Source organism: Pelodiscus sinensis, chromosome 5 (genome assembly GCF_052426305.1).
Source record: "Pelodiscus sinensis isolate ZL-2025 chromosome 5, ASM5242630v1, whole genome shotgun sequence".
NCBI lineage: Eukaryota > Metazoa > Chordata > Testudines > Trionychidae > Pelodiscus > Pelodiscus sinensis.
In genome coordinates this window covers 43,965,769-43,991,277 of record NC_143056.1, presented here as the reverse complement: position 1 = coordinate 43,991,277, position 25,509 = coordinate 43,965,769, and the positions used below count along the sequence as shown (strand labels likewise).

Below are 25,509 nucleotides of genomic sequence, written 5' to 3'. Positions count from 1 at the left end.
TCAACTTCCTGAAGGGAGGTTCCAAAGAGGACGGAGAAAGGCTGTTCTCAGTAGTGACAGATGGCAGAACAAGGAGCAATGGTCTCAAGTTAGAATCATAGAGCTGGACGAGACCTCAGGAGGTCATCAAGTCCAGCCCCCTGCCCAAGGCAGAACCAATCCCAACTAAATCAACCCAGCCAGGGTTGTAACTTGAGACCATTGCTCCTTGTTCTGCCATCCGTCACTACTGTGAACAGTGGAAGAGGTCTAGGTTGGATATAAGTGTGGGAGAAAAGGTTACAGTGGGAGAGGTCTAGGTTGGATATTAGGAAAATATATTTCATTAGGAGGGTGGTGAAACACTGGAATGGGTTACCTATGGAGGTAGTGGAATCTCCATCCCTAGAGGTTTTTAAGTCTCAACTTGACAAAGCCCTGGCTGGGTTGATTTAGTTGGGATTGGTCCTGCCTTGGGCAGGGGGCTGGACTTGATGACCTCCTGAGGTCTCTTCCAGCTTTATGACTCTATGATTCTAATCTTACCTATCTGTATATAAAATGAGCCAGCACTGTGGACTTCAGCGTGGATATAAAGGAGGGCCAGTGACTTCTGCTTGTGGGAAAAGGGGAATTTACAGGGTAATTTTATGAAAAGTTTCTTGAAGAGTAATTCCTCTGCTTTCTCTGTGGGGGCTGCCCCAGCCCAGCTGTGTACTTCAGGTTCCCAGAAGGGAAAAGAATGGTCTTGTACTTGAGAAACAGGACTGAGACTGGGGCAAAGGTGAAAGTAAGACAGTGTGCCCTGTTGTAGCACACCAGAAAGAGAGTGCCCAGCTGGTCGCAGGGGTCTGGATGCTGTCAGCCACCATGCACTGGTGGGCCTACACCAGCACCTAAAGCCCCTGGGTAGCACAGTCACAGAGTATCCATAATCCAGCTCCAGGGGATCCAATGTCCGACTGTGTGGTCCCCAGTAGCCTCAGGGGATGCAGCAGCCAGGCAGCACCACCCCAGGGGATCCAACAGACCAGCAACATGGACCCCCACCAACCTACCCAGCCCCAGACGATCCAGCAGAACAGCAGCACGGTCCCCCATCACCTGGCCAGCCTCAAGGGATGCAGCGATCAAGCAGTGCAGTCCCCGCCGCCCCAAGCTTTCCCCACCCCAGTGCCCTGATTCCTGTACCTCTCACCCCGTGCCGATTGCTGCACTCCTCCACACTGTGGCCTGACTCTTTCACCCCCCCCCACCTCTGCCAATTCCTGTACTCCCCCACATTTCTACCACCTGCCCTGAATTCCCCTCACCTCCAAACACCCTGCCCTGAGCTCCACTACATACATACACACACACACACGACCCAAACCCTGTGCCCTGATCTCCCTGCACTCCATCTCACACTTACATTTCTTACAGGTACTGTGATATCACAACCCCTCCAAGCCCCTTCCCTAAGTCCCACAATATGACAGTACTGGTAAGAAATGTAAGTTACTTTCATCCCTGGACATGGGAGATTCCAAGATTCCTTTCCTGGCTCAGCTACAGGCATCCTATATGACCTCTGGAAAGTCCCTTCCCCTCTCCATGCTTCCACTCTTCATCTGTAAAATGGGGAGAGTATTTCCCTAATTTCTGGAACTAATGAGCAGACTGCAGGTCCACAGACCATGGAACTACCCAAACTAGACTCCTATCTCAGACACAAAGGACAAAGCACAGTTGGAGCCAAGCCAATCTCCAAATATCCCTCCCTCCCACAAATCCAGCTGCATGTGTCCATGTGTGATCAAGGCAGCAGGAGAGTGAAGTCAGCTTTCAGCTCTACTCCCAGCACAATGCCTTTCCCCAAAGCAGTCCAGCAGCACTGACTGAGGAGGACAAGAGATAGGTATCTATGAAGGGATAGCAAAATACGATGCCGAACAACAAAGGGGCTCAGACAGCTCCCTCCTGCCAGGCATGCAGAAGCTGTAGGAAAGTGTTAAAAGGGGAGCGGAGCTCAAATCTGAAAAGAGGACAGCTCTGGGAGGGAGGCCAGGACAGCAGCCCTTCCCCACCTAAGAATGTTAAGAAGTGGGTAACTGACTAATTGTGTAGTCAAAGACAACTAACATAATGCCAATATTTAGAAAGGGCTCTAGAAGCGACCCTGGAAATTACAGACCAGTAAGTCTAACGTCAGTACCAGGCCAATTAGTAATAGTAAAGAATAAAATTGTCAGACACGTAGAAGAACATAATTTGTTGGGCAAAAGTCAACATGGTTTCTGTAAAAGAAAATCATGTCTTACTAACCTATTAAGGTACGTCTACACTTGCTCCCTATCTTAAGATAGGGATGCAAATGCAGTGTACCGAAATTGCTAATGAAGTGCTTAATTAGCATAATCGTATCCGGCCGCTAATTTTGAAATTGCATTATTGCGAAATAAAATGCCCCGTGTAGCAGCATTATTTCGAGAGAAAACCCTTCTCTTGAAATAACTGTTAAACCTCATTGTATGAGGAGTAACAGTTATTTCGAGAGAAGGGGTTTCTCTCGAAACAACGCTGCTACACGGGGCATTTTATTTCGCAATAATGCAATTTCAAAATGACGGTCGGACGCGATTATGCTAATTAAGCACGGGATATTTAAATCCCGTGCTTCATTAGCAATTTCAGTACACTACATTTGCATCCCTATCGCAAGATAGGGAGCAAGTGTAAACGTACCCTTAGAGTTCTTTGAAGGGGTTAACAAACATGTAGACAAGGGGGATCCAGTAGATATAGTGTACTTAGATTTTCAGAAAACTTTTGACAAGGTCCCTCACCAAAGGCTCTTGTGTAAATTAGGTTGTCATGGGATAAAAGGGAAGATCCTTTCATGGATTGAGAAATGGTTAAAAGACAAGAAACAAAGGGTAGGAATAAATGGTACATTTTCAGAATGGAGAGGGGTAACTAGTGGTGTTCTCTAAGGGTCAGTCCTAGGACCAATCCTATTCAACTTATTCATAAATGAGCTAGAAAAAGGGGTAAGCAATGAGGTGGCAAAGTTTGTGGACGATACTAAACTGTTCAAGATAGTCAAGACCAAAGCAGACTGTGAAGAACTTCAAAAAGATCTCACCAAACTGAGTGATGGGGCAACAAAATGGCAAATGAAATTTAATGTGGGTAAGTGTAAAGTAATGCACATTGGAGAAAATAACTCCAACTATCCATACAATATGATGGGGGCTCCGTCGACGGAGCCATGTAGTCTAGACGTACCCTAAGTGTCCCTTCCTGTTTATTACAGGGTTCTTTACAAAAATCACTTGTTGGTGGCAGCCTATCTTGCAGAGTCAGTACATCTGTGATTCTGAGGAGGTTTTTTTTGTAAGCAGAGCCTATAGTGGCAAGGTGTTTAAGGTCTTCTGCAGGCCCCCACCTTCTCCACTCAAGAGTGCCAGAGTAGGGGAACAGCCCTGACACCAGGTAACCGATAACCTATTAGCATCCCTACTCATGACTGTGAGAAATGCTGCAATTGTCCCTAGAAAGGCAGCTGAGTCCCATGGATGTGAACGTTAATGTGTGTACATGATTAACGGATGAGCCTGGACTCATCGGTTAATCCTAACAGTTACATGCAGCAATCCTTGCCTCACTGCCTCTGTGTCAGAGGTGGGGGAGGGAGGAGGCAGGAGCTGGTGCATGTGTACCAGCTCCCGCAGAGCTGCCTGACCCCCACCCTTCTGCCTCTGATACAAAGGCACAGGGTGCCAACTCCCACAGGCAGCAGCTCTGGGAGGGAGAGCCGTGAGGGAGCCAGTGCTCAGAGAAAGCCAGCCTAAAAGCCAGCTCCCCACCAACACCAGCTCCTGCCTGCTCTTCTGCATGTAAAAATGTAACAGCTGTAAATTTCAGCAATTACATGTTTACAAAAATAAATGCATTTTAACAACCCTACTGAGTCACCTAGGAGACTATGGATAAGCACCTCTCATGATTGTGAATAGAAAGTATAACACTTCACATTTAGGACAATTTGCCTTTTCCCTGCATTGCCCTCTGCTGTTAGGGCAGTGGAAACTATTGGCGTTAACCTGTTATTGACTCTAATACCTAAAACCATGCTGGCTGGCTAAGAAACTTATACCTTGGACCTCAGCCCTCCCAGAATTAGAGCAGCAGGTTTTTTTAAAACTCTACCACATGAGGTGCTAACAGACGCTTCTAGCTGCAATCAGGCTGTCATTGTGGCTGGGAAAGCAGTTTCCCATCACAAGTCCCTGATCCAAACACAGCATCACGTGAGTGATAGGAAAGAGCTCTGAGGTACTGGCACCAGAAAAGGGATATACCTCCTCATAGTTTTTTGCTTCCACTCCATGCTTCATGTCCAGGATCACGAGCTGGTCCGGCATCCGCCCCGTTCCTGGAAGTGCAATGAAAGGATTCATTGTGTGCAGTTTTCAGGCTGCCAGGAACTCACTATGCCCCCCATTGGAGAGAGACTCATATCACTCCTCCTTCCCTGGCAAGTCTCCAGCCAGCTGGAGAGGCAACACAGTCCTGCTTAAAATCACAGGACCTTCTGAACAAGCCCTGGCTGAGGGACAGGCTCCCACAGATAATGAGAACAAACTATAGCTAAAAACACTAAGCACACAGGACACAAACGGCTGCCTGGCACCGCGACAGCCAAAGTGCGCCCAAACTTTGAATAGGACTTCCCAAGGCAGAGGAGACACAGCCACCTTCATTCAGCAAGCAGGCTAGACACACACACAAGTAGAGCAAGGGCTAAAGCCAACAGCCACCCCAGTGCAATGCAAATATAAAGGGTAACAGCCAAAACACAAACCAGGAGAGAACAGAGGAGCCAACAGGCACTCAGGACTACAGCCAACTATCACCTCTGGGAGAGGACAGGGGAAAAGAACACAAATATACAGAATTTTCCAGAGAACCATGCATTTCAGCCACATCAAGCTGCCTGTTCCACCACATGTCCCACCCAGGAAGTGTTTTTAGATGAGACACCCTCCCCATTCAAAACCCTCAGAGCCATCCCATCCATAGGACAATTTGAGGCAACCACTCCAGGTCCCATGCTTTGGGGGGCCCTCACAGCGGCTGTCCCAACCTCCTATGGACAGGACCCACAGTGATGGGAACTGGCCCGGGAAATTACTGGGGGTCCTGGTTTGAGGTGACAGCGAGGATCAGGACCCTCTGCACTCACCATGGCAGTGAGAGCTGATGGAAGCAGAGCAATGCAGCAGCCTGTTCCACACTCTGCCATCTCCCAGTCACTGGTGGTGGGAAGTGGAGTGGTATGAGTATGGGCGAGTGTACTGGTTAGGGCTGGGTCATTCTGCTTCCTTCTCCCATGAACCTGGCTGGGAGATAGCCAGTGGAACACAACAGGCTGCTGGGTTGCTCCACTTCTGTGGCTTCCACTGCTGCAGTGAGGGGAAGAGGACAGACAACCTTGCTGTTGTCCGATCCCAGGCACACCAGTAATCCCCTGGGTCTGTCAGGGAAGGGGGATTCAGGCAAAGGGTGCAAGCAGGATGAGAGAGGGGGGAGTATGGGCAAGAAGAGGTGAGGTGGTAGAGCAGGGGCAGAAGGAGGTCGGGTGGGGCCTGGGGCACAAGCGGGGTTGCCTCAGGCCTGGGACAGGAGCTTACCCCAGGTCCCAAACCCCCATAGAGATGGCCCTGAATACTCTGCAGCCTAAAGAAGGTGCCTGGACAGCACAAGTTCTGATCTCATCTCTCCAGACTGTGTACTTCAGAGTCCTTGTCAAGGAGCACAGCCAAGGCTTCCTTAGGAAATACTCAAGTGTCATTCCTCCAATTTACAAATAAGTAAAATCCAGTGTTACACCAAGTCACTTCAAGCTGAGGTGGGAAAATATCGCAGATCTCTTTATCCCCATCAGCTACAATTGTGTCAGAACTATGTGTTCAGCTATTGTCTCTAACCATTAGGTAACACTTCCCTCCGAGAGCAGAGACCAAAATCTATGAGTCCTGCTCTCCAATATCACATCAAAGTTAATTCGAAATAACAGCCCTTATTTCGAATTAACTTTAATAGTGTCTACACAGGCAAACCGTTATTTCGAAATAAAATCGAAATAGCGGAGCACTTATTTCGAATTTGGTAAACCTCATTCTACGAGGAATAACGCCAAATTCGAAATAGCTAAATCGAAATAAGCGCTGTTTAGATGCTTATTTCGAAATAGGGGGCCTCCAGCCCTTCCCAGGGTGCCCTGGTGGCCACTCTGGGCCAAACCAGGAGAACTCTTCTGCTCTCCACACCAGCCCCGGAGCCCTTAAAGGGGTAGAGTTTGTTTGGCCATAGTGCCTATGCCAGCTCCAGGTCTGCCAGCCCAGAGTCCGCAGGCCCTGCCCCTGACCCAGTTGCCAGCATGAGCAAGCCAGTCAGTGCCAGCCAGCCCTCCACCGCTCCCCAGGAGCAGGCTGGCAGCTCCCAAGAGCCTGCCAGAGGCCGGAAAAGCAGGTGTCTTCCTGTTCCAGTGCGGAGATCATGGACCTCATTGAGGTTTGGGGGAATCCTCCAATGTCCATGATCTCCGCACTAGACGCAGGAATGCAGCCGTCCACAGACGGATGGCCGACAGCCTGGCCACCAAAGGCCACATGTGCACCCAGGAGCAGGTGTGCATGAAAATAAAAGAGCTGAGGCAGGCCTATGCCAGGGCCACAGGGGACAGATCCCAACCTGGGCAGACCCAGACCCCTTGCCATGGACTGCATCTTGTAGGGCCGGACGGTCCATGCCCCCCAGGTGGTCATCGACCCTGGGGCAGAGGGTCCTGGCCAGGGCACAGAGCAGAAGGACGAGGAGGACGATGGCCAGGAGTCACAGGAGCCTGGAGGGAGAAAGACACTCACCCTGGAGCCCCGAGGCATTCCAGCACTATCACTGCTGTCTTCTGAAGCCGGGGAGGCCTCGACATGTGAGTGCCATCACATTGTCCCCTTATGCGGGGGAAGAGGGGGGGAAGGAGCCCAGGGACCTCACATGTGGGCCTTGCTGAGCACGGATCACGCAGCAACCTGTGCATGTGCCGTGCCAGTCAGGGCATGTGGTGGGGCATACTGGCGTCCAGCCGCTGCGCCTGCATGACCCCCAGGGGGGTCCAGAATAGGGCCTGGGGGTTGGGCTGTTGCAGAAGCTGCCAGGCAGTCTCCGGCACTTGCTGCCAGGCTTGCAGCAACACATCCAAAATGAGCACCAGAGTGCCCAAAGGCAGCTCTGGCTCCATGGTGCCGAGTGCTGTGGTGTCCCGAGTGAGAGCAACCAAAGCAATCAGAGAGAAAAATGCTTTGCTGTCCCTCAGCAATGTAGGCAAGTAAGCAGGAAAACCTGAGAACCGGCTGTCCAAGGGGGTCCCTTCAAGCACAGCCTTAGATAGCTGCCACACAAAGCAACTACTGACCTGATGCCCTGCTGGAACCATCCAATCAGTGTAGACGCGCTATTTTGAAATGCATTTTGTGTGTAGACGCATTATTTCAAAATAACTTATTTCGAATTAACCATTTTGAAATAAGATATTTCGAAATAACGCTATAGTGTAGACATACCCACAGAAAAGAAAAATCCTTAAAACAGAACTAAAAAACATTATATCTGCCAGTGACACCACGATATGAAGCAAACCTCGGGGGTTTCACATTTCAGCATTTTGCCACACATTTTGTGTATGTCACGCAGACAGATTTGGAGGCTGAGATGGAAAATGGGGAGCTACAGCCAACAGCCATGCAATGTCCTTCAAAGCGCGCAAATCAGTGGGATATATTTTTTGCACATTATGTAAGTTACAGAAGTTTGGGTAAGATTTTTGGGACCTTCAGGCTGAGGTGAGGAGAGCGAGAAGCCTGGTGAACAGGACAACAAACCTTGAAGGGTGAGATAAGGGGATTGACACCACGCAGCAGGAAGAGTGTGAGAGTGGTGAGTGCAATAGGGGAGAGGAACAGGAACTTTATGAGGGGTTAACATGTTTAGGGGCTTTCAAGTGGTGATTCTCTGAAAGGCCGCTAGGTTTGGAGCCCAGGGTGTCTTTTTATGGGTCCCAAGGACCTTCAATAAATTCTCTGTTCCCTCTTGTCGCTGAGGAATTGGTGTAGTTAAGAGTAGTGATCCAGAGCTTTTAGAGATCGGGAGTCCTGATTCACTCTGCCCAGCTCCTGCAAAGCCCTTTGTGAAGACAGGGCCTTTCACAGGCCACATTAGAAGAGCTGCTGGAGCTATCCTCAAATGGGAAGGGAGTAACTGGGCATGGGGCAACTTCACTGGTGTCCACACTAGGGATGTTAGACATTGGGTAATCGAATAGTCGTGTAACCACATGAATTCTTATTGGTTATACAACTATTCAATAGTCCCCAGGGATCCTCATGCCACCCTGCTCTGCTGCCTCTGTATCAGAGGCATCAGCGCGGTTTGCCAGGTGGGAACCAGTCCACATGGGGAGCCAGTTTAAAAACCAACTCCCCATACAGAATGGCTTTCTGCCACCCTGTGCTGCTGCCTCTGATACAGAGGCAGCAATGTGGGGTGGCAGCAGCCCTTATCTGTGTGGTCATAGCTCCCCATGTACGGAGGCTGCTGTGAAGGATGTGGGGGGACGGATGGGGAAGGCTGCCAGAGGCAGCAAGGCAGGGAGTGGGATAAATGTGTAGTTTACAAGATTTAACAATAATCCTAGGCTTATCGGTTAATCGAATAGTGGACTACATGTTGACATCTCTAGTCCACACAGCTACTAATGTTATATCTCAAAGGGAAAACATGCAAGTTAACCTGTGTGTGTCAGACAAAACTGTTAAAAAAGTCTGTGCCTCCAAAAGAATATCAGGAAGAGAACAGACTACTCCAGACAGACAATCTCTCGTGTTCCTGAGGTAGGGTGCCAGATAGACAGGAAAGGAGCTGCCCCAAGCTTTGGTGGTGAAGTGATTCTCCAGTCCCTACTATTCCATTGGCAGGAGGGAACTGGGGGGCAAGATTTCCCCTAAGTTGCACGGCCATGGAGCTGCTTAATAACCCCTGTGGGGGGCTCAGGGCTGTGGCAGCTCCCTGCTGGGACTGAAGAAATGTGTCTCTCCCTTGGACACAGCAGCTTCCTGCTGGGCCTGGAGAAGAGGTGCACTCCTCTGGCAGCAGCAGAGCAGCTGGGAGCTACCTTGGCTGGAGGAGAGTTGCTCTCCTCCAGCGCCAGCAGGGAGCTGTTGTGACTGGGAGAGAGGTGCACTCCTCCAATCCCAGTAATGGGGACAGATTAAGAAAGAGATTTTAGGGCCTGGGACTACAGCCCGTAAAGCCCCTATGTTCTGTGGCATCCCTTCCTGGCAGGGACAAGTAGCTCTGTGCACTGCCATTCTCCCCACTGCCCCTGGCTAGACTTGCATTGTTGTGAGTGCTGAGAAGCTCTGCCCTTGGGCTGTCCTTGCCTGGAGGCTTTCCCCCCACAACTCCCACTGGCCAACAATTACGGACAATGGGAGCTGCGGGGGCAGTGCCTGCAGGTGAGTGCAGGGCTGCATGGAACTGCCTGTTCCCCTCCACCACCAAATGGGAACTGCCCCAGGTAAATACTCCATACTCCAACCTCCTGCTCCAGCCATCTCACACTCCAACTCCCTGCCAGATCCTGCACCCCAACTCTGAGCCTCTTCCCCCACCCTAAGTCCCTAACTCCCTTCCAGACTCTGCACCCCAACCCAGAGTCCCAGCCCTGAGCTTGTTGTACACCATTCATCCTTGGAAGAGTTGCTAGGAGAGATCCCCATGTCTTGCAAGCTGCCCTGTGCCAGATCCTAGGACCCTGCACAAGAAGCTGATCTGCCACCACTCACTTCCTCTTCCCCAATTCTGTGGCTGGGGGTTGAGAAATCCTAGCTATTCAGAACCCACTTGGCTCAACAGCTCTGTTTCCTCCACCAACTGTTCCTGCTGCCCAACCTACCCTCCCAGGGGAAGCCACAGCTCTGCTAGTGATGAGCCCCTCCCTGACTGCAGCACTAACTGGGGATGTTTTGCTCACAAATGTGAAAGGGGTCCAGTAGGAAACCCCTTAACAGGACTGCAGGGAGAATTATCCAACTGAATTAGCTCAGCAAAATTCAATCAATTCCACCAGAGCTGACATTCTAGAGGAGCCAGGATCTTCCTCTCCAAGAAACTTAAGCCCCCAAAGTCCTGGTTCAGTCTCCTGCCTTCACCACACCAGTCACCATAGTGCAGCCAACCAGCTTTCACACTCCTTTGTATCCACACATGGGGAAAATTCAGGTAATCACCCAACTTGCAAAGTGCACTCTTTGTAAGGTATCAGGTATCAAGCTCTGGGGCAAAGGGAATAAGGATTTCCAATTATCATGCAAAGCCAGGCACCCTCAAGTACAAGCCCCCCAGAGAGGACATTAGGGGCAACAGGCTCAGCTGAGCAGCTCCAGGCCACCCAACTCTGGAGTCACCTCACTCACTAATAAGTTTCTGAATGGAGGCTGCACCTGGCTATACTCTGCCCCCCTCACTATGGAAACCCACAATGATATAAAGGAGTCCAGAAATAGGCATTTAAGCCATGAGAGAAGAGCTGAGGGACTGGGGCCAAGCTAGGAACTCTTCCTAGCAGCTGTATGAGCAAGAAGCCTTGAAGCCATGTCACTCAGCCTGTGATTATGGAAGCTAAGAATGGGTAGGTGGGTCTGCTGGGAGGCTTCCCAGGAGAAGTCAATAGTGTGGGTGACAGTCTCCCAGATGAGTCAATACTGCCCCCAAACCCCAGAAGCAGTGTGATGGGGGATTGTGCTCCACAGGAGACATCTGAGAGAAGAGTAAAACCCAAATTCTAATTTGGTCCAGATGTTGGTTATAACTCCCTGATTCTTATGCAACATGGCACAGAATCTCCAGCACCGCAAAGAATCAAAGTGTTACAGCTAACCGACAGCCTGACCATAAATCCCAAGCCAGGTTATTCTCTCTAATTTCAGTTAGTCCTAAACCTGGTGCAGAACTGCTCCTCCATCCTACACCAAAGTGCATTTAGGTAGGGATGGGAGAGAAGCAATTTCTATGGTCAGTCTGCAAAGCACTCTGGGATCCTCCAGAGTAAGATTGGAGAGGAATGGCGTCACACAAGAGGGAACCACTGCAGTGACTGTGAGCAAGATGAGTACTCAAAGCCTAAGTAAAGCTACCACAGGCATCAGATCAGCCCTCCCCAGACCAAGGATGGAACCCAGATGCCTTCTGGTTTTCAGGGCAATTGTCCTGAACTTGATTCTAGCTACTCAGCCGAGAGTGGCAAATGCGTCACACTCACAGGAAATGGCAGCTTGGTGCTCATTAGGCAATTGTCCCTGCAGCATAATGACAGGACTGACGTCTGGCTCACTTCCTCTTCCCTCTGTCAAAGGATCACTCAAAGGAAAGGGCGCCCTGTGCAACTAGAAGCAACTATCACAGGTTGCTGTAACCCCTCTGGGAAGGGGCATCCCAGCATAGGGCTGTTGCCACAGGGTGCACCCAAGAAGGGGATTTCACTCTACCACAAAAGAGTCGAAGTAGGCAAATGCGGAGGACAAAAGGGTGTCAGCCTGCAGAGGCACCAGGGGAACAGCAAACACAGTCAGCCCTGCTCCTGGCTGTCTCCTCCCTTTAGACTTCTGGGCTGCTCACCTCCTCCTACAGTCACCATCACAATTCCCTGTTGGTGATCCCATTGCTCTTGTGCTTGGGCCTGAAAGATCCCAGTATGCTCCACTGGGAAGCTGCAAGGACCGTTTCACCCCTGACACCAATGCATGCAGCAGCTATTCTGCACCAGTAACACAAAACTCCTCATCCCAGAGGACTCCACTCCTCTCAGCATGAAGAATCCAAAGTGCTTTGCAAACTACACATTGAAATTGCTTCTCCCCTACCCCTCACCCAACATACTCCACCAAAGACAAGGAAAAGGAAGGGCTGGGAGCAGCTTTCTGCACTCACCTACTGGAAGCTTGCTCTCGAAGCAAGCCTCAAACATATCATAGTCTTCAGTGGTGAAGGCGAACTTGCCCTTAGTGGCATCCTCCTTGGAGTAGAGGATGTGTCCACTTGAGTCAGTTATCTGTAGGAGAGACAGACAGCAACAGTGGCTCAAGACGGTTGCAGGCAGGAGCACAGTCACCCAATGACACATGGACAAACTTAATAGGCTCTTCCTAGGCCCTATTAGTGTTTGCTGCCTTTTGCTTCCATTTGCCCCATTTCAATTCATCTTCTCCCTCAGGATGGCAAAAAACATGTAAGATTTTATTTCACTGGTTTTTAATTAAACATCCTGGACACAGGCAAATTTAAGTTTTCTAATTCTCAGAATCCTTGTTCATTGCCTCCTTAGCTTCTCCTTAGATGCTAGAATTGTAAATTCCCAAAGGACAGATTCTCTGGCTCCTACAGCAAGAGATAATGAGGGACAAACAGGACTGACTCTCCAGCTGCAGAATTGCAGAAGGGGCAGGCGTGAGCCATTAAAAGCCAAATGCAAATATGCTCTAACATGAGCATTATTTGAGTGTCAATGTCTCTGGTAGTAGCAATTCACATCACAGCTGAGATGCAGGACTGCAGATCAGACAAACTAAGTATGTAAAAGGAGTAACTGCTGATATGTGCTAACATAAAAAAATTATTTCGATTAGTCAAATCTAGAGACAATTCTCACAAAGTTACATTAATTGACAGCACATTGGCAGGTTCCACTCAGGAGAGCCATAACTTTGCACAGCTTAATTAAAACCTCTTCTCAGTATGCAGCAGTGTTAAAGGTTCAGATATTTATAATGAGAACAACCAGATCCACTGGACAAGATAAAAATAATAAGGACTGTACACTCTCATGCTTCAGAGTATAAATCATAACTGGTAGAAGGTTAGGAAGAAACTTTATCTGAAGGTAGTTTATTCCATAATTGTGTATTATGGGATTTCTTGCACCTTGCTTGGAACTATGTGGTACTTGTCAGTGTCAGATCCAGGATGGATCACTAGGTGGATCACTGCTTTGGTATTGCAGTTCCTATTCAGATCTCCATCTTTATCCAAGCATATGAGAGTCTACAAGATACACTTGGTCAGGCTTCTTGGTTAACTTATCCTGCGTATTATTCACAGAACAACTATAATTAACCAGATTACAATTATTCAGGCCGATACTGTACTGAATCTGCACACTGGAGTCTGCTGAAGGAAAAACAGAAAAGGACCCATTTTAAAGGGTTCTTTGTATTTGGAGTACTGCCTTTTAAACTTGACTCAAGGATGAGGTAACTGGCTCTGTGAATATGGGGAAGGTACTGGATGCGATATACTTTGACTTTTGCAAAGCTTTTGAAACAGTCTCCCATAGTATTCTTGCCAGCAAGTTAAGGAAGTACAGATTAGATAAATAGACTTGCAAGATGGGCAGAGAGCTGGCTAGATGGTCAGCTTCAACATGAAGTGATCAATGGCTCGGTGTCTGGTTGGCGGTCGGTATCAAGCGGAGTGCCCCAAGGGTCAGTCTTGTTTTAGGGCCAGTTTTGTTCAACATCTTTATTAATGATCTGGATGAGGGGATGGACTGCACTCAGCAAGATCGCAGATTACACTAAGACAGGGGGAAACATACAGGTTGAAATTCCCTCAGCTGGGATTCTCTGGTCCAGCACGGATGTTGCAGGACAAGAGAGTGCTGGTGGTGGGCCAGCAGCAAGGATCCTTGCAGAGCCAGCAGGACAGTAGGCTGCCTGCAGCGAGCTGACGGTGGGGCCACCCAGCACGTAGCAGTGAGGCTGCCCAGTACGATTGGGAGACCCCGCACATGGCTGCCCGGTTGGGCTGGGGGTCCCAGTAGCTCAGTGGGACAGGAAGCCACAGTACGCATGACTGGCCTGCAGGTACTGGAGCTCCAGCACCACATGCATAGCTGCCCAACAAGTCCTGGAACTCTAGCACCACGCACGCAGCTGCCCAGTACGTCTCAGAGCTCCAGCACCATGAGCGGGGCTGCCCAGCAGGTCCCAGAGCTCCACAGCCGTGCATGTGGCTGCTCAGCAGGTCCCAAAGCCCCAGCGTGGCACACGTGGCTGCCTAGTAGATCCCAGAGCCCCAGCACAGCACATGCGATTGCCTGGAGGGTCCCAGAGTCATGGCAGTGATGGCTGCCCATGGGGCCAGCAGAAGGTAGGGAACCAGCCAGGAGTCCAGCAGCCAGGCCATGGAGTCTGGTGGCAGGGGTACAGAAATGACCTCCCCTGGTTCAGCAAAATCCCTCATCCAAGATCAGTCAGGTTCCAAGGGTGCCGAACCAGGGAGGTCCAACCTGTAGATACGCTGGAGGGTAGGGATAGAGTCCTGAGTGACCTAGACAAATTGGAGGATTGGGTCAAAAGAAATCTGATAAGGTTTGGCAAGGACAAGTGCAGAGTCCTGCACTTAGGACAGAAGAATCCCAAGCACCATCACAGGCTGAGGACCAACTGGCTAAGCAGCAGTTCAACAGAAAACAACTTGGTGATTATAGTGGATAAGAAGCTGGATATGAGTCAAAAGAGTGCCCTTGTAGCCAAGAAGGCAAATGGCATACTAGGGTGCATTAGGAGAAGCATTGCCAGCAGATCTAGAGAAGTAATTATTCTCCTTTATTCAGCACTGGTGAGGCCACAATCTGGAGCCGTGGTCCCCAACACGGTGCCCGCGGGCGCCATGGCGCCCGCAGCGGCATTTCCATGCACCCGCCAGGTGCTCGGGGCTGGCCTGGCACCGGGCGCATGGCGGGGGGAGCGCCGGCCCCGGGCACGTGGCACTGGGCAGGGGGAGCGCCGGCCCTGGGCGCGCGGCGCATGGCACGGAGAGCTCCGGCCCCGGGCGCACGGCGCTGGGCAGGGGGAGCGCCAGCCCCGGGCGCGCGGCGCATGGCGGGGGGAGTGCCGGCCCCGGGCGCATGGCGGGGGGAGCGTCGGCCCCGGGCGCGCGGCGCTGGGCGGGGGGAGCGCCGGCCTCGGGCGCGCGGCGCATGGCGGGGGGAGCGCCGGCCCCGGGCATGCAGCTATGGGGGGGGCCGCCCCCGGGCATGCGGCTATGGGGGGGGGGCCGCCCCCGGGCGCAAGTGTCCCCGCCCCCTGGCGCCCGGCGGGCAAACGGCCCCGCCCCCTGGCGCCCGGCAACCTTGAAAGGTTGGGGACCACTGATCTGGAGCATTGTGTCCAATTCTGCCACCCCACTCCACCCATTAGAGAAAGGATGTGACACACTGGAGAAAGTTCAGCAGAGGGCAACAAAAATTATTGGGGCTGGAGCACATGACTTAGGAGGAGAGGCTGAGGGATTTGGGCTTATTTAGTCTACAGAAGAGAAGAGTGAAGGGGGATTTGACAGCAGCCTTTAACTACCAGAAGGGGGGTGGTTCCAAAGAGGGTGGAGAGAGGCTGTTCTCAGTAGTGATGGATGACAGAACAAGGAGTAATGGTCTCAAGCTGCTGTGAGGAAGGTCTAGGATGGATATTAGGAAAAACTACATTACTAGGAGGGTGGTGAAGCACTGGAATGGGTTACCTACAGATGGGGTGGAATCTCCACCCCTAGAGGTTTTCAAGTCCCAGCTTAAAGCTCTGTCTGGGATGATTTAGTTGGGGTTCGTCCTGCTTTGGGCAGGGAGTTGAACTCAATGACCACCTGAGGTCTCTTCCAACTCTGATTCTAAGGTCTGAATGCTACCTTTCCACAGAAGAGGTTGTGTGGTACACAGGCCTGACCCCTTTTTGCTTTGTTTCTAACACTAGCAATAGAACACGTGTGTGTGTGTGGGTTGGGGGGGAGGGAGGGACATGGATCAGCGTTCAAATTACACTCCTCACTAGGGATGGGAAAGGTTAACCTGTAAGCATCACCCTTAACAGATGACGCTTACCAGTTCAGGTTAACCATTAACTGGTGGGGGCTGGAGCAGGTCTCCGTCATGGACAGATACTGCTCCAGTCATCTGGAGCATCACCTGTCCATGGTAGGCGTGGGTGCCCTGTAGGTAGATTGTCTGCAGGAAGCCTGGGGACATGGTCAGGCAAGGGTTGCTCCAGCCAGTCTGAAGCAACACCTGCCTGTGGCGGAGATGGGGGGGACTCCAGCCCAGCCTCGGCAGCACGGGGGGAGCGCTTCCCATTTAATTGGTTAACTGATAAAACACAATGTTTAACCAGTTAAACAATTAAACAGGATTTTACATCCCTACTCATCGCCTCAGTACCCAGCCAATACCTGGGGAAGCTAATGATCCAACCAATGGACTAAATTAAGCAATGAATCCTGGTGATGTGCCACCCGAGGCACACTGCGCATACACTAAGAAGTGCAGTGCCCAGAAGTAGCACATCGGACAATGGCAGCTCTGCTAGCTCCTTCCATCAGTATTGGATGAACATTATCCAGACTCAATCAGGGACATTACCCATCAAGCTTGGCATGAGGGAGAAGCAGCTTATAGCCCAGCCAACACACTTATGGAAGGACAGAGTAACCTGAAAGAGGAGATTCTTAATGTTCAAACATTATTTACAGTAATGCCATCCCCTACAGACAAAGCATTGTTCTCTGTCTTGACAAACAGCCTATCAATTTCCCACTCTGTCGGCTTGAACAATGAGACAGTTGCATGTGACCAGGTCGAAGCAAGACGTCATCCACCCAAGAGTATCGACTCTGTGGCCAGCTGGCACAGTGTGCAGATTCCTCGGGAACAGAGGGTACCACTGTTAGTATTGGGATTTCACAAACACACAGGGCCCAGCTCAATTACAGGAACCATCCTCAATACAAGACACAATAGCTATCAACCTCCTACACCAGGGATGGGAAACTAAGGCCCACAGGCCAGATCCAACTCCCGGTGAAGCTCTAGGCTTCCCTCTGCAGTGCGTCAAGACGGCATTGTTGCTCTAGCCCCATGGTCAGTCTCCAAGCCTCAGCACCCACCGCCCCCATATGGCTGCAGCTTGAGCACTGGCTCCCTGCTGCAGGGTAGGAGAAGCAGCGAGGAACCGGCACTAAGGATCCTGCATGGTCAGCTCTGCCTGGCAGGAGACAGAAAGCAGTTCCACAAGCTGCTCTTCCCCACTCCTCCTGCCAGGGGAATAGCAGTGCAGAGAAGCTCCGTTCCTGCACTTGCCTGCAGGCTCCACTCCCATTGGCTAGGAATCATGGTGGTGGCGGTGCCTGCAAGTGCAGAGCCACTTGTATTCCTCCCTGCCTCCCCCACACTAGCCAAACAGGAGCTGCAACAGGTAAGCACCCAATTCCCTGCCACCAGCCTCCACACCCTCAACTGCACTCTATCTCCCTCCCAAACCCTACACCGCTCCCCAGCAGCCCTGTCCTGCACACTGAATCCCTAATTTTTAACCTCACCTCAGACCTTAGGGACCCCCCACAAAATCTACTAGCCCCAGGTTTCCATAAGAGTTAATCGGGCCTTAGTGGAAAGTCCTGAATCTCTATGACCCACACACAGGGCTGGAACATGAAAGGAACACTAGAGCTCTGAGTTGCATGAGTGACATAAGTGTCTCTCTCGCTCTCTTTTTTGGGGGGCTGCTTCTCAGTTTGAGGCCATGTCAGTGACATTTTTCTGTCCTCCTAGTGACCCATGCTGTGGGGAAGGTGCCTCCCGCACTGCACAAACACACCCAATAGAAAAGGAGCTTAAACCTAGCCAATGAGTTAGCACCCTTAGAATACAAGGGCTGGCCATAACACTCCTGTATGACAATGGAAGGGGAGCAAGAAATTCCCCAGACTATTACAGAGCCTGAAGTGCTGCCAGGAAATGGAGATAATTTTCAGTTCAAGCTTGTTTAACATTTTAATAAATAAATCATGTTTCCCCCTGCCAGTCTAAACTCAATACCCCATAAGGCAGCAAAACCACAATCCAACCCTGGCACAAGTGTAATGCTACATCAGGAATCTGTGTGAGGCTTTCTGTGGAAGACAAAAGTCTTAGAAAATGAAGTGGAATCAGATGTACAAAGGACAGGCAAGCAAAGAGCCAGGCGAGACTAGGTCACTGAGTGAGAACAGAGGTGAAAGCACAGAGTTCTGAAAAGGCCTCAAAGCACCATCTCTGCTTGTATGGGGGCTCTATAATCCATATATACACCTATCAGAAAAACAACTGCAGAAATATTTGAAATAGTGAGTAATCCTGTGGCACCTCAGGGTATGTCTACACTAGCCCCCTAGTTCGAACTAGGGGGGCTAATGTAGGCATTCGAAGTTGCAAATCAAGCCCGGGATTTAAATATCCCGCACTTGATTTGCATCTTCCCGGCCGGTCGCCACTTTTTTAAAATTTACAAGTCCGGACTAACTGCCCGCGGCTACACACAGCAGGGACCCGGTAGTTCGAATTAAAGCCCCTAATTCGAACTACCTGTTATTCCTCCTGCAAGGAAGTTTAACAGGTAGTTTGAATTAGGGGCTTTAATTCAAACTAACTGCCCGCGGCTACACGCAGCAGGGACCTGTTAGTTCGAATTAAAGCCCCTAATTCAAACTACCTGTTAAACTTCCTTGCAGGAGGAATAACAGGTAGTTCGAATTAGGGGCTTTAATTCGAACTACCGGGTCCCTGCCACGTGTAGCCGCGGGCAGTTAGTCCGGACTTGTAAATTTCAAAAAAGTGGCAACCGGCCGGGAAGATACAAATCAAGCGCAGGATATTTAAATCCTGGGCTTGATTTGCAACTTCGAATGCCTACATTAGCCTCCCTAGTTCGAAATAGGGGGCTAGTGTAGACATACCCTTAGAGACTAACAAAAATATATAGTATTATGAGCTTTTATGGGTAAAGCAGAACTACTCATTGTTTTTAAAGTTACATACTGACAAGGCTATCCTGAGAAATATTTGAGTTCTTATACCATTTTGCATCCTTTGTTCTTACACTGTAACCGGAACGCAAGAATGTACAGCGCTGAGAGAGAGAGAGAAAGAGAGAGAACTTAGGCCAGATCTACACTAAGTTATGCTTACCCATATATCACTCAAGGTATGAAAAATCCATATTCCCTGTGTGTGACAGTTAAATCAATATAAACCCTGGTGTAGATAGTGCTTGATCAAAAGAATTCTTCTGTTGCCCTTGCTTATGGATGTTAAATTTAGATTAACTGTCTAATCAAATAGTTGATGCAATTTGCATTGACTATTCAATTAGTCAATGGGGCGCCTCCGCCTTTAAAATATAGCAACAACCTCAGGGCTGTTTCTACTCTTCAAAGGCAGTCAACTGCTGGCCCCATCCTCCCCACAGCATTTCAAAGTGGCAACTCTGCATGGAAGTTGGGGTCAGCTGGGGACTCTAGGTCACCAGCTGATCCCCAGCTCCATGTGACGCTGCCTCTTTGAAATGGTGTGGGGAGCATGGCATCAGGCTCCACACAGCATTTCAAAGCAGCAGTACCGCATGGAGCCCAGGGTCAGCGCAGGAGTGCCCAGCTGACCCCAGGTTCTATGTGGAGCTGCCACTTTGAACCCCCCTTCTTTTTCTCCCCCTCTTGCTGCCTCTTTCTGAAGCATTTGCTTATCGGATAGTCGACTGGTCATTCAAATCCCTACCCTTTGTACCGTCTCTCAGGGAGGTGGATTCATTAAAATGACCTGAGAACCCCACAGATCACTGCAGTGAGCATCTACAGCTAAAGTCTAAAACAGCATAATTGCAGCAGTTAAAGTGCAGACGTAGCTTAACATTTAATAAAATTTAAAATGATCTAAAAGAGCCTTTCAGACATAAAAGTAGCATAAGGGCTGATATATTGTGCCCCTCACTGAAACTGGGAATCTTCCCTTTCCAGTGGGATAATGTTCCTGTTTCTGACCCTGAGATTCATAAGACATTGGACTTACATTCATCATAAATTCTCATCCTGCGGGACCGAAAATAGGGACAATAAGGGGAAAATATTCCATATTTAAGAAAAAAGGAGCAGGTCACTAGGAAACTGATTCAAAAGGTAATACCAGTGGGTGGTGCTTGTGAAGTTAGAAGAGGCCACAAGGGAGGACATATTATTGGGTGCGATGCAAGCAAGGTTGTCAAAGCTGCATTACAATGGCAGTTTTTCACATAGATGGTGTCTTTGTATGATTCATGCACATGCTGCTTGGTCTTAGCCTCAGCTCCAACAATCGTTTCACATTCTCTCACATCTTCCTTGTGCTCACACTTCTGTGCTTTCTTCCTCACATCAAATGCTAGTGCACCAAACTGCCACCCTCCCCTGAATAAAACTGCTCCAAATACCCATGGCAACAGCAAGAATGGAATAGTCTCCCCATAACACTGTCTTCATAGCCTTCTCCTCAATAGACTATGCAACATGCAGAGAGTGAGCCTGGGTATGGCCCTCCAAACTTCTCCCTATCTGTATTGCCAACCCTGCAACGTGAAAAGTTAATCCCGGCAACACAGTCACTACATTCCTAGTGCAGAGATCAGACTGGATACGGCCATGCAACTCTGACCAATCCTTCCTGAGTGGCACAATCCTCTGGGAATATTATGTACACTGTGAGAACCCCACTATGTCTTATAGCTGTCAACCATCCCCCCAACATGCCATGTGCACAGAGTGAACCCCAGTGTGGCCCTATGTCTGTGACCCATCCCCCCAGCATGCACATTCAGAGTGTGAACCCCAATGGGTTCTATGGCTGTTACCTCCCCAGCATGCTGTGTGCAGAGCACACCCTGATAAGCCCTACAACTGACACTCCCCTCAGTGTGCCGAGTGCTCACAGTGTACCATGATGGGCCCTATAAGATGTCAGTCCCCCAGTGTGCTGTGTGCGCACAGCGTACCCCGATCAGCCCTATGGCTGTCACACTCCCAGAGTGCCATGTTCTCACAGTGTACCATGGGTCCTATGTCTGTCACCCCCTCAGTGTGCCATGTGCTACAGCTATCACACACCCCCAATGTGCCATGTGCTCACAGTGTACTCCGATGGGCCCTATGGCTATCAGACACTCCCCATGTGCGCCATGTGCTCAGTGTACCCCAATGTGCCCTATTGCTGTGACACACACTCCAGTGTGCCGTGTGCTCACAGTGTACCCCGATGGGCCCTAAGGCTGTCACCCCTTCCCACTAGCATGCCGTGTGCTCACAGTGTACCCGGATGGGCCCTATGGCTGTCACCCCTCCCCCTCAGCGTGCCATGTGCTCACAGTGTATCCTGATGGGCCCTATGGTTTTCACCCCTCCTCCCCCAGCGTGCCGTGTGCTCACAGTGTATCGCAATGGGCCCTATAGCTGTCACCCCTCCTCCCCCAGTGTGCCGTGTGATCACAGTGTATCCCGATGGGCCCTATGGCTGTCACTCCTCCTCCCCCAGTGTGCCGTGTGCTCACAGTGTATCCCGATGGGAACTATGGCTGTCAGACACTCCCCGTGTGCGCCATGTGCTCACAGTGTACCCCAATGTGCCCTATTGCTGTGACACACACTCCAGCGTGCCGTGTGCTCACAGTGTATCGCAATGGGCCCTATGGCTGTCACTCCTCCTCCCCCAGCGTGCCGTGTGCTCACAGTGTATCTCAATGGGTCCTATAGCTGTCACCCCTCCTCCCCCAGCGTGCCGTGTGCTCACAGTGTATCGCAATGGGCCCTATGGCTGTCACCCCTCCTCCCCCAGCGTGCCGTGTGCTCACAGTGTATCGCAATGGGCCCTATGGCTGTCACCCCTCCTCCCCCAGCGTGCCGTGTGCTCACAGTGTATCCCGATGGGCCCTATGGCTGTCACCCCTCCTCCCCCAGCGTGCCGTGTGCTCACAGTGTATCCGGATGGGCCCTATGGCTGTCACCCCTCCTCCCCCAGCGTGCCGTGTGCTCACAGTGTATCGCAATGGGCCCTATAGCTGTCACCCCTCCTCCCCCAGCGTGCCGTGTGCTCACAGTGTATCCCGATGGGCCCTATGGCTGTCACCCCTCCTCCCCCAGCGTGCCGTGTGCTCACAGTGTATCGCAATGGGCCCTATGGCTGTCACCCCTCCTCCCCCAGCGTGCCGTGTGCTCACAGTGTATCGCAATGGGCCCTATAGCTGTCACCCCTCCTCCCCCAGCGTGCCGTGTGCTCACAGTGTATCGCAATGGGCCCTATAGCTGTCACCCCTCCTCCCCCAGCGTGCCGTGTGCTCACAGTGTATCGCAATGGGCCCTATAGCTGTCACCCGTCCTCCCCCAGCGTGCCGTGTGCTCACAGTGTATCCCGATGGGCCCTATGGCTGTCACCCCTCCTCCCCCAGCGTGCCGTGTGCTCACAGTGTATCGCAATGGGCCCTATAGCTGTCACCCCTCCTCCCCCAGCGTGCCGTGTGCTCACAGTGTATCCCGATGGGCCCTATGGCTGTCACCTCTCCTCCCCCAGCGTGCCGTGTGCTCACAGTGTATCGCAATGGGCCCTATGGCTGTCACCCCTCCTCCCCCAGCGTGCCGTGTGCTCACAGTGTATCCCGATGGGCCCTATGGCTGTCACCTCTCCCCCCCAGTGTGCCGTGTGCTCACAGTGTATCGCAATGGGCCCTATGGCTGTCACCCCTCCTCCCCCAGCGTGCCGTGTGCTCACAGTGTATCGCAATGGGCCCTATGGCTGTCACCCCTCCTCCCCCAGCGTGCCGTGTGCTCACAGTGTATCGCAATGGGCCCTATGGCTGTCACCCCTCCTCCCCCAGCGTGCCGTGTGCTCACAGTGTATCGCAATGGGCCCTATGGCTGTCACCCCTCCTCCCCCAGCGTGCCGTGTGCTCACAGTGTATCCCGATGGGCCCTATGGCTGTCACCTCTCCTCCCCCAGCGTGCCGTGTGCTCACAGTGTATCCCGATGGGCCCTATGGCTGTCACCCCTCCTCCCCCAGCGTGCCGTGTGCTCACAGTGTATCCCGATGGGCCCTATGGCTGTCACCTCTCCTCCCCCAGCGTGCCGTGTGCTCACAGTGTATCCCGATGGGCCCTATAGCTGTCACCCCTCCTCCCCAACGTGCCGTGTGCACAGGGCACCCCGATGGGCCTGTGTCTGGCCCCCTGCCGGTGCGGCCGTACCGATGGCCGGGGGGGGGGGCACTTCCTTCCGTGGGTCCCGCTCTGCTCCGGTCAGGGCCGAGTCACCCCGCTGCCCGACCCGCACAGGCCCGGCCTGAGCGGGGAGCCGGGACTCTCCCGCGGGGAACCTAGGACCTCAGCGCCCGCCCGGGGCCGCCCCGCCCCCGCACCTTGAGATTGGCAGACGGGCCGCTGGCCGCCCCCGGCGGGGCCCCGATCTCGTACTCGCCGGTGACCAGCGTGTCGCGGTGGATCTCCTCGCGCAGGCACTTGCGGGCCTTGCCCGGCAGCTGGAAGGAGATGGGCCGCGCCGGGCCCAGCAGCAGCAGCAGCAGGGCCAGGGCCGGGCCGAGCCGAGGGCAGCCGGGCACAGGCAGCGGCATGGCGGCGGATCCGGCTCCCGCAGGCCGCGCCTCTCCTCGCCACGTGACCGTCGCCGGCCCGCCGCGTGAGGGAGGCGGGGGAGCCGGCGGCGCTGGGCGGCGTGTCGGGGGAGCCGGAGAGGGGGGAGCCCGCGGGTGAGGGCGAGTCGGGGGGCAGGCGGGGAAAGGAAGCGGGGTGTCGGGAGAGTGCAGGCATTGGGGTGGGGGAGGCGCTACCTGCGTGGGGTGATCGGCCCAGACAGCGACTGACCGACCGTGGGAGAAGGAGAGAGACTCGGGAGAAATTGTGCGGGGCTGGAAGAGCCTGGAGTGGTCATCAAGTCTAGTTCCCCTGCACACTGGCAGGGCCGAGTAACGTAGACCATCCCTGTGAGGTGTCTGCCCAGCCTGGTCTTAGAAACCTCCCCGGAGGCGTGTTCCAGAGCTTTTTAAAGACCCTTAGTAGTTACAAAGTTTCCTAATATTTAATCGAAAATCTTCCTTGCTGTCCGTTATTTGTCTCACATACAACTGTCGACTTTGAGAATACAGCTGATCACAGTCTTCCTTGAATAGTAGTAGAGAGGTAGCCGTGTTAGTCTGATCTTGCTAAAACAAAAGGAAAAACTATGTAGCACTTTAAAGACTAACAGGATGGTTTAATAGATGATGAGCTTTTGTGGGCCAGACCCACTTTCTCAGATTGTAGTCCTCTTTGAAACCACCCTTAACCTATTAGAAGACATATTAATGCATCTGACAAAGTGGTTTTGAACCCATGAAAATGTATGCCTGAATAAATCTTTAAGGTGCCACAAGATTCCTCATTGTTTTTGCAGATACAGAGTCACACAGCTATCTGCTGAGACATATTAGAAGACAGTTATCAGATCCTCACCCAGGTCATCTTTTCATCAGATGAAACTTGCCCAGTTTTTACTTTTTCTTCTGAGGTCAGGCTTTTTAAACCTTTTATTTTTTAGGTTCCTCTCCTATGACCTCCAGTGTGTCATTATTACTAAATGTGGCTGAGATACAGTACTCCACCTTTCAGAGCTTAATTTTAATTAAGGAGGTGTTAAAGCTTAAGCAATTAGGTGAGACTCTCACAATTTTTTTTACCTTCAAAACAGATGCACCAAGCCCAGAGATGCTGGGACTATGAACTGCCAAGCCTAGAGATGCCAGTGTTCAGCCCCGGCAAGTCCTGGCACAAATTAAGCCTCGCACAAGTGTCAAGTAGAATAGGCCAATTACCTCCTGTGTCTCAGTCTATGTCTATGCTTAAGGTACAGTGGCTCAGCTACAGCTGCATTTCTAGACACCACAGCCATGCGCAGTGGGTGAACCTAAAGCTAGGGGAGGTGAGCTTTCCAGCCACTTCTCAAGGCCCCATAGGACCAAGCTTCCCACTGTCGTTGTAGGCCTCCAGCCCACCTAAGTTCCCTATAAGCTACATTGCCACGCAGCTATCTTTTTAGCCCCATGCAGGGTGGAAACCTGCAGCAGTTGGTGAAGGGCTGATCCACCCCACCTGCCTTCCAACTTGCTGCAGCCAGGGCTGCCTGGCACTGGCACAGATTCTGCCTTGGGCAGTTGTGGCCCAACTGTGCCACAACTGGAGTGACATAGCCCAGTTCCAGCCCAATCCTGCAGTGGCTGGGGTGACCAGACACTGCTGCAGACAAGACAGCCCAGTCCTGGCCCAGTTATGCCACAGCTGGAGCAGCACAGACAGACAAGCTCCAGCCCAACTCTGTAGTGGCTGGGGCCCAGCTCTGGCTCCCTTCCTCCTCCTCTGCTGCAGCAACACAATCCTAGACGACCCCACTCATCCACCACAGCCCAAACCCACACCTACGGCAGCCCAAACCTCCACTCCCACTGTGGCTAGAGTGGCCTCAAGCTTCCCAATAAGTTTTCCAATAAGTTTTTGGAATGGATTACTTTTTAAATGGATATGTGGATAAAGTCCCCCATTATGATTAGCTCTTTCCAAGGTCTTTCC

The 25,509-nt window shown here is 51.7% G+C and overlaps 1 protein-coding gene across 1 annotated transcript in view; it reads right to left on the bottom strand.

Annotated features, from left to right (window-relative positions):
* TMED10 (transmembrane p24 trafficking protein 10) overlaps window positions 1–23,577 on the bottom strand; it is a 35,469-nt gene extending 11,892 nt beyond the window's left edge. Inside the window, exons 1-3 of the mRNA XM_075926857.2 lie at window positions 23,310–23,577; window positions 12,010–12,130; window positions 4,323–4,396 (exon numbers count right to left, since the gene is read on the bottom strand). Of these exons, the coding sequence (XP_075782972.1) occupies window positions 4,323–4,396; window positions 12,010–12,130; window positions 23,310–23,522 (408 nt within the window). The 5' untranslated portion in view covers window positions 23,523–23,577. The remainder of the gene's footprint in view (window positions 1–4,322; window positions 4,397–12,009; window positions 12,131–23,309) is intronic.
* Window positions 23,578–25,509: the final 1,932 nt, after the last annotated feature.